At 49.7% G+C, this 9,466-nt stretch overlaps 1 protein-coding gene across 1 annotated transcript in view; it reads right to left on the bottom strand.

Moving 5' to 3' along the window:
• Nucleotides 1-306: 306 nt before the first annotated feature.
• The window catches only part of LOC107123429 (ciliary neurotrophic factor receptor subunit alpha-like), a 206,428-nt gene continuing 197,268 nt past the window's right edge, over nucleotides 307-9,466 (bottom strand). The window contains exons 10-11 of the mRNA XM_015426676.1: nucleotides 7,879-7,932; nucleotides 307-492 (exon numbers count right to left, since the gene is read on the bottom strand). Of these exons, the coding sequence (XP_015282162.1) occupies nucleotides 307-492; nucleotides 7,879-7,932 (240 nt within the window). The remainder of the gene's footprint in view (nucleotides 493-7,878; nucleotides 7,933-9,466) is intronic.

Genomic DNA, 9,466 nt, shown 5'->3' with positions numbered 1-9,466 from the left:
AGCAAATCTTCTGGGGGGTGGGGGGGGGCAAGGGAGGCATCCCCCCCGGCCGCAGGTTCATGACCTCCCCCCTCCCCAGCTGCTTCCTTTCCACGCACTTCCATATCCAGGAGTCGGCCGCAGAGCGCTGTGGGTACGAAGCCGGTTCAAGGGCGCATCTTTGGCGTGGAGGTTTAGCTGTATGATCCGAACCCGGGGCCAGGATGGCTGGCGCTCCTCGCTGCCCCCTCCCTCCCCTCCCCCCCAGGTTCAAGTTTTCCTGCTTGCGGAAGGGGCTTCCCTCAGTCTCTCAGAAAGTCCCCCCTCTCAAATGCAGGGAAGGCGTGTCTTTGGGGAGAGGTGAGTCCGGCGTCTCCAGACCTCAGAGGCCTGGTCCTTCGAGGGCGAGAAGCCAAAGGGAGAGGAAGGGGGCACGTCCTTCAGATCATGTGCAAAACGGAAGCGAAGACCGATGTTCCGGGCGACCTTCTCCGCAGGGCTCCAAGGCAGAGTCTGCAGGCAGAGGGGAGGGAGAGAAGAAAAGGGTGGGCCCGGGCTCCCTTGCAGCCCTCGGACTGGACTTTCCCACATTGCGATGGCTTCCGAAGGCAAACCTGTTTGGGGCTACAATCCTGTGCATGCTTACTTTTGAGCAGGAACCACTGCCCTCAGGGGGACGTGTTTCTGACTCAACACAGAAGAAGAAGAGATTGGATTTATGCCCCGCCCTTCACTACCCGAAGGAGTCTCAGAGCGGCTTACAAACTCCTTTTCCTTCCCCTCCCTGCAACAGACACCCTGTGAGGTAGGCGGGGCTGAGAGAGCTCTTGACAGAATCTGCTCTTTTTCAAGAACAGCTGTGCCAGAGTTATGGCTTGCCCAAGGTCATCCAGCAGCTGCATGTGGAGGAGTGGGGAATCAAACCCGGTTCTCCCAGATTAGAGTCCACACACTTAACCACGACACCAAACTGGCTGAAGGGGCTTGATGTAAGTTGGGGCCAGCGGATCGTACAGGCTCAAGGCCTGAGTGTTAGGAGCAATTGGAGGAACTGTGGCAGATCAGGGCCCTCCTCACTGTGGGCTTTTCTCCATTCCCACGTTCCTTACTTGTAAGTTCCTGTTCCTTCAGGGGATGGGGGTTCTGTTCCCCATGTAGAAATGAGCAAGAGTCAAGGAGTCTCTTAAAGACCAGCAAAATTTGCGGCAGCACAGGAGCTTGCGAGGGGGTCACTCACTGCTCATCTTCTCTGCAGAAGGGACCCAGGAAAGCCCCTCCCCTGCCACAAAATCCGTTGGTCTTTAAGGTCCTCCTGGACTCTTGCTCTTTTCTACTGCTACAGACAGACTGACAACGGTGACCCATCTTGATCTGTTCTGCTCCCTCTAGTGGTGGAGTCGATACTACATCGGTTTCCGTCCGGCAACTGGGGCTGCTGATTTATTTATTTATTGGATTTCTACCCCGCCCTTCCCGCCGAGGCATGGCTCAGGGCGGCTTACATAAAAGATTTTAAAAACAGGACCCGTTTCTAGTGGAGCTTAATAAGGAGAAACATAAAATTGCAGAGCTGGAAGGGACCCCAAGGGTAATCTAGTCTAACTCCTTGCACAATGCAGGAAACTGATAACTACTCCCCCCCCCACTCCCCACCAGGGACTCCTGCCCTATGCCCGGAGGAAGGCAAAATACCTCCCGGATCCCTGGGCCAGTCTGGCCTGCAGGAAAATTCCTTCCTGACCCCAAAGTGGCGATCGGTATTTCCCTGGGTGAATACGAACACACACATGGAACTGCCTTCTACTGAATCAGACCCCTTGGTCCACCAAAGTCAGTATGGTCTACTCAGACTGCCAGTGGCTGTCCAGGGTCTCAGGCGGAGGTCTTCACATCACGATCTTTTAATTGGAGATGCCGGGGATTGAACCTGGGACCCTTCTGCATGCCAAGCAGAGGCTCTACCACGGAGCCACAGCCCCCCAATAAGAAAGGGCCGTGAGAGCTGACCACTGGCTCACCCCTTCCTGCCCAAATATTACAAATCATCAAAAATACATGCATTTATTACAAATTAATATAAAAACAATCAGAGGCCCAAATATAGCCTCAATAAGAATTATAAATTGTACAATATGTACAGTTGGGACCTCATGTAACCCTAAAACAGACGCGTTTCGGCCTATCGGCCTTCTTCAGTGGTCAAGCATAAATGTTGCCCATCGGCTCAATTACGGCAACGCTAATATTAATCAATATCGGAGGACCAAGAGGAAATTATGTTCTGATAAACGTCAAAGACACAAGGCAAGGAGGTCCTGTAGAAGCCTCATGTGCCATTGCCTTGTGCCCAAATAAGGTACATATAACCAAAATGGTGCAATGTATTTTCGATAATCTGTAATACTTACATTGTATATTTATTGATTTTAAACATTAGGCCCCCTAATTTGTATTCATTTAACCTTTCGGGTTCTTAATTCATTTTTTGGGTGTTTTTTTTTTAAAGTTTTCGTTTCCCTCTTTCTTTCCCTGTCATCCCCTCCTGCTCAGGATCTGCCTAAATTCAGAGTGCAACTTGGCATGCAGACATCATCATGGAGTGGACTCATGTAGTTGTGACTGATTAAACGGATTTCTGCCGGCACTACTACTGAGATTGGGTCCCACTGTAGCCTTCGGGAGTTGAAAAAGAATCATTTGAAACGCGGCAGCTTGCATCCGGACTACGCGTCGCTGATGGCTTGTGGATTTCAAGATTATTTGGATCCTCCTGGAACTACATGAGTCCACTCCATGATGTATGCATGTCGAGTTGGGCTATGAAATTATAATACAACAGGAGTGAGACACATTGATATTTTTGGGACTTTACTTCTCTGTACTACTGTGACTTTATTTTTCTGTATTTGTGTTGTTTCTTGTAAGAATACCTAGGTTTCATCCAGTACACACACACACACACACACACACACACACCACACACCACACACACACTGCTTAGGCTTAGCCCATCTCTTTGTTTTGCAAAGATCTGGGCCGGGGAACGAAAGCAAGAAACCAGTTCCTAAAAATTCCTCTCTGGAGTTAAGGGGTGGCAGGGGGACAGGTCCCTAGAGATGTGAAGGCCCGGGAAAAAACCGGAAAAATTCAGGGGGGGGAACGTGTTTTCCCTGTTTTTTTCCTGAAGGCTTTTTTGTTTTTTTCTGAAAAATTGAAAAAAGAAAAGGGGAAAAAATTGATTATGGAACATTTTATTTTAACATGATGAATAAAATATTTCAGAACAAGGTGTTCAAATATTTTCCAAATCATTTCTAAGAAATATGTATGGTATCAGACTGATCTAATTTCCGTGCACTGAGGACAAGCAAGTCCTAGGTTACAAACTGAACTCTCCAATGCAAGGACAAGATGCATTTCTTCCTTTAGGAGGTGCTGTTGACACAAGAAAATAAAAAGGTTTCAGTTTTCTTTTTGCATGTGGGTGGGTATACTGGCTCTCAGGCTTCACTAGGTCTCAAATCATTGGAAGAAAATACAGAGCAACAAAAAGGACCTGAAAGTATATACTTAATTTAAAAAGGTGAAGAGTTTTCATTTATCTGATTCCAGAAAACTGAATCATTTAGCTACATTAGTTTATCTTTATAACCTTTGTGAAAATAATAATTTAATTACTACTAATCTGGTTCTTTACTTCCCCCCACCCACCCACAATAATTGTTTGGATACACTATTTTAATATGCTTGTGGTAATTTCATGCCAAGTAAAATTGTCCATAGTCATATTGTATGTTCCTAAAGTAACAGAATGACTTTCAATCTGGAAAAGAAAAAAGAAGTGCTAATGTAGCATTTCCCCCCATTTTTCCAAAAAATTCCGTCCCCCCCCCCGAAAAAAACCCTGGGTTTTTCCCCGAGCTTCAAAATTTCCGGAAACTTTACATCTCTACTCCCACCCCAGAGGGCCTTGCACTGAGGACACACCGACTCAGAGCTTACCAGCTGCTGTCCTTTATACAGTTTCTATCTCCGGTACCTGGCATAACATTTTATGGCGCACGTGGCCCGGCCCGGCAAAGAGACATTTAATATCAGATCCGGCCCTCGTAACAAATGAGTTTGACACCTCTGCAGTAGATGATGTGAAAGACCTTTGCCTGAAACCCTGGTGAGCTGCTTCCAGTCTCGGTAGGCAGTGCCGACTTTGACAGACCAGCGCTCTGATTCAGTGCAAAGTGGTTTCACGTGTCATGTGTCAGTTGCCATTTTAACTGCAGCGATACTGCAAAATGTAATCAGCTTGGTTTGAGAAGGGGAGGAATGCTTCGGGGCAGAAAATTATCATGGAAGACTAAAAAAAACCAAACCTCACCCTGTGGCACGGAAGGGAATAAGGTGCCCACGTGGCTGTCACTTGGCTGTTACACGTGCTAGGAGCGTTCTCACTTTGGGGCAAGGGGAGAAAGAAGCCGACTGCACCCCTCCCCCAGCTGTCAGTCTGGGCTGCGGGGAATAAGAGCAGATCTCCAAGGCAGGTATACAGTAGACTTTCCAGGCTGGGAGATCAGAAGAATACGACTTCTAGCCGATCACTGCAATTAGCAGAGAGGGTGGTTCTAACTGCCTCCTGTATTTCAGCCAGTTTGGTGTAGTGCTGAAGTGTGTGGACTCTAATCTGGGAGAACCGGGTTTGATTCCCCACTCCTCCACTTGCACCTGGCTGGATGACCTTGGGCAAGCCGTAGTTCTGATAAGAGCTGTTCTTGAAAAAGAGCTTGAGACCACGCCTGCAGTCACATGGCCCCAAACTCCAGCTTCTCCATCGGCTACGTGACTTCTTGCATGTGGGCCTAGTGGGGTGCCTCACAGTCTAGCTTCTAGCATGGAAGTGTGAAGAATGTGGGTTTATGGCATGGCAATTGAGGCCATGGGGCCCACCATTTGGCTGGTAACAGGAAATAAGGCACAGCCTGTTATCAGAAGACAGAACAGGAGAAGGCAGGAGGCTTTTAGAAATCAATATTTCTATACAGGGTCAATTTGCGAGTATCTGAAGGACAATCTGGTGATCCGAGGAAGTCAGCATGGATTTGTCCCCAACTGGTCCTGCCAGACCAACCTCGTCTCCTGCTTTGATCGAGTGACGGATCTACTGGATCGTGGGAACGCTGTCAACGTTGTTCACTTGGATTTCAGTAAAGCGTTGGGCAGGGTTCCCCAGGATGTTCTGATGGGTAAACTAGAGGACTGTGGACTGGACTCTAGGACTGTTAGGTGAACAGGGAACTGGTTGGAGAACCGCACTCAAAGAGTAGTTGTCCATGGCATTTCATCTGAATGGAGGGGGGTGTCTAGTGGGGTGCCGCAGGACTGGGTTCTGGGCCCGGTACTTTTCAATATTTTAATAAATGATCTGATGAGGGGGTGGAGGGATTAAATTTGCAGATAACACCAAATAGGGAGGAGTAACCAACACACCAGCGGATACAGAATTCAACGAGCTCAGAACACACTGGAAATGCGTGCAGATGTGGACAAGATACAGTTTAACAAGGATAAGTGCAGAGTGCTACACCTGTGTAACAAAAATGAGAAGCATGCCTATTGGATGGGAGACCTACTTCTGGGTAGCATGTGCAAGAACAAGATCTTGGAGTATGGGTGGACTGTAAGCTACATATGAGCAGTCAGTGTGATGCTGTGGCAGAAAAGGCTAATGCAATCTTGGGCTATATCAACAGAGGCATAACATCCAAACCACAAGGTGTCATGGTCCCACTGTACATTGCATAGGTCAGGCCACACCTGGAGTCTTGTGTGCAGTTCTGGAGGCCTCACTTCAAAAAGATAAGGACAGCACGGAGTGAGTGCAGAGAAGAGCAACAAGGATGATCGGGGGCCTGGAGACCAAGCCCTGTGAGGAAAGGCTGAGGGACTTCTTGGGGATGTTCAGTCTGGAGAAGAGGAGGTTGAAGGGGGACAGGATGGCTCTCTTGGAGTCTTTTTTAAAGGGCTGTCACTCAGAGGAGGGCAGGGAGCTGTTCCTGTGGGCAGCAGAGGAGAGGACTCGTTTAAATTATGGGTGGAAAGGTACTGGCTGGATCTTAGGAAAAACTTATTTTTTTTGCAGTCAGAGTAGTTCAGCAGTGGAATCGGCTGCTGAGGGAGGTGGGTGAGCTCCCCCACTTCTCTAGAAAGACTGGTGTGTTTCTGTGTGGGCTACAATGAGCTCTGTTAGGGACAAGGTGTCTCTCGCCCTCACCTTTGCTCCGTCCAACCCTCCCCCCAACTCCAATTCCCTGATATAATTTGGAGAACCGCACTCAAAGAGGAGTTGTCCATGGCATTTCCTCTGAATGGACGGGGGTGTCTAGTGGGGTGCCGCAGGACTGGGTTCTGGGCCCGGTACTTTCCAATATTTTAATAAATGATCTGATGAGGGGGTGGAGGGATTAAATTTGCAGATAACACCAAATAGGGAGGAGTAACCAACACACCAGCAGATATAGAATTCAACGAGCTCAGAACACACTGGAAATGCGTGCAGATGTGGACAAGATACAGTTTAACAAGGATAAGTGCAGAGTGCTACACCTGTGTAACAAAAATGAGAAGCATGCCTATTGGATGGGAGACCTACTTCTGGGTAGCATGTGCAAGAACAAGATCTTGGAGTATGGGTGGACTGTAAGCTACATATGAGCAGTCAGTGTGATGCTGTGGCAGAAAAGGCTAATGCAATCTTGGGCTATATCAACAGAGGCATAACATCCAAACCACAAGATGTCATGGTCCCACTGCACATTGCATTGGTCAGGCCACACCTAGAGTCTTGTGTGCAGTTCTGGAGGCCTCACTTCAAAAAGATAAGGACAGCACGGAGTGAGTGCAGAGAAGAGCAACAAGGATGATCGGGGGCCTGGAGACCAAGCCCTGTGAGGAAAGGCTGAGGGACTTCTTGGGGATGTTCAGTCTGGAGAAGAGGAGGTTGAAGGGGGACAGGATGGCTCTCTTGGAGTCTTTTTTAAAGGGCTGTCACTCAGAGGAGGGCAGGGAGCTGTTCCTGTGGGCAGCAGAGGAGAGGACTCGCAAGAATGGGTTTAAATTATGGGTGGAAAGGTACTGGCTGGATCTTAGGAAAAACTTATTTTTTTTGCATTCAGAGTAGTTCAGCAGTGGAATCGGCTGCTGAGGGAGGTGGGTGAGCTCCCCCACTTCACTAGAAAGACTGGTGTGCTTCTGTGTGGGCTCCAGTGAGCTCTGTTAGGGACAAGGTGTCTCTCCCCCTCACCTTTGCTCCGTCCAACCTTCCCCCCAACTCCAATTCCCTGATATAATCTGCTCCATTTCTCCTTTTATCGTCCCCAAATCTTTTCCTGTTGCTTCTTTACTGGCCTCAACTCTGGCACGGGTATCACTCAAAGCGAACCGGAAATCAAGTGGCGTCTTTGAGACTAACCGAGCCTTGTTCTGTAGAAGCAGTTATGAGTCAGGCCTCACCTCTGGATAGATTGATGGAGGAGAGGTCTATCAGTGGCTACTAGCCCTGGTGACTGACTGGGACCTCCACATTCAGAGGCAGTCATCCTCTGAATCCCAGTGCAGGAAGGAAACACCAGGGGAAGGCCTCAGCCTCTGTGCCCTGTTGGTCTGGCCCTCCAGAGGAACTGGTTGGCCACTGTGTGAGACAGGAGGCTGGACTAGAGGGACCCTCCCTGGTCTGACCCAGCAGGGCTCTTCTGATGTTCTTATCAGGGGAAGGCCTCGGCCTCTCTGCCCTGTTTTGGACCTCCAGAGGAACTGGCTACTGAGTCCTGCCACAGTTTGCAAGGGGGGGGGGAATTCAGTGAAACTGGCAATTCACCCTTGTGCCCCCCCTCCCCATTTTATGTTTACCTTGAAACTGTCCCAGGGCTCCTGCAGAGATGAAGTGGGTGCTTGCCAGTGCCGCTGAAAGACAAGAGAGAAGCAAAGGGCGGTTGGGTCGGGCAAGGCCTCCTTCCGACTTTTGAGAGAAATATTGAGGGGGAATCGGGTTGGGGACGACCCTTTCCCCGCCCCAATTTATTCTCACCCCCCCCATGTCCTTGAACACCAGAGAATTTGTTTTTAACGTGCAATGGCTCTGCACATCCCTGATACTACAGCTTAGGGATCGCAGTAAAAGTGCTCCATGGACACTGGAGAATTCCTCCCCCAAGGACTCCGGGTCCATACTTTTAAGATTAAGGGGCCTCTGGAAAAGTTCACCTGAAGATTCATTCAGAATCTCAAATATGAATTAAGAACATCAGAAGAGCCCTGCTGGATCAGACCAGTGAGGGTCCATCTAGTCCAGCATCCTATCTCCCACAGGGGCCAACCAGATCCTCTGGAGGGCCAACAGCAGGGCATAGAGGCTGAGGTCTTCCCCCGAGAAGAACATCAGAAGAGCCCGGGTTGGATCAGAACAAAAGTCCATCTAGTCCAGCATCCTGTCTCACACAGTGGTCAGCCAGTTCCTCTGGAGGGCAAAAAACAGGACACAGAGGCCGAGGCCTTCCCCTGAGAAGAACATCAGAAGATTCCTGCAGAATCAGACCAGTGACTGGGTCTGTCTTGTCCAGCGTCCTGTCTCACACAGCGGCCAGCCTCTGGAGGGCCAAAAACAGGGCATAGAGGCTGAGGCCTTCATAAGAACACCGGGAGAGCCCTGCTGGATCAGACCAGTGAGGGTCCATCTAGTCCAGCATCCTATCTCCCACAGGGGCCAACCAGATCCTCTGGAGGGCCAACAGCAGGGCATAGAGGCTGAGGTCTTCCCCCGAGAAGAACATCAGACGAGCCCGGGTTGTATCAGAACAAAAGTCCATCTAGTCCATCATCCTGTCTTATGCAGCGGCCAACCAGATCCTCTGGAGGGCCAACAACAGAGCAGAGAGGCCAAGAGCAGACCACTGAGGGTCCCTCTAGTCCAGCATCCCGTCTCACATAGTGGCCAGCCAGTTCCTCTGGAGGGCCAACCACAGGGCAGAGAGGCCAAGGCTTTCCCCTGAGAAGAACATCAGAAGAGCCCTGCTGGATCAGACCACTGAGGGTCCATCTAGTCCGGCATCTTATCTTACACAGCAGCCAACCAGTTCCTCTGGAGGTCCAAGAACAGGGCATAGGGGCCAAGGCCTTCCCCTGCTATTGCCTCCTGGCTCTGGGATTCAGCGGCTGACTCTTGCTGAACGTGGAGGTTCCCTTCAGTCACCATGGAGATCACAGTGCTGCACTGGGTTATGTTTTTAATATCACATTACAGAGTCATAGCTGTGAGATTCTCTAATGTTTGATTATAGGGGAAAGGTGGGAGGAGCTGGTGGAAGATCCCCCCAGCTGCAATGGTGGCTGCTTTGTGGTACGAAGGGGGGGGGAGCCACAGGTGATTTGCTCATGGCCTGTGTGTTGGCTCTGAATGCGCCCTTGATGCTGCACAATTCTCCCCACACGCTTGCAAAAG

The sequence above is a fragment of the Gekko japonicus genome, unplaced genomic scaffold (genome assembly GCF_001447785.1).
Source record: "Gekko japonicus isolate JY-2015 unplaced genomic scaffold, Gekko_japonicus_V1.1 scaffold2437, whole genome shotgun sequence".
Lineage (NCBI taxonomy): Eukaryota > Metazoa > Chordata > Lepidosauria > Squamata > Gekkonidae > Gekko > Gekko japonicus.
Note: the sequence above shows the minus strand (reverse complement) of the source record. Positions and strands in the feature narration are given on the sequence as shown.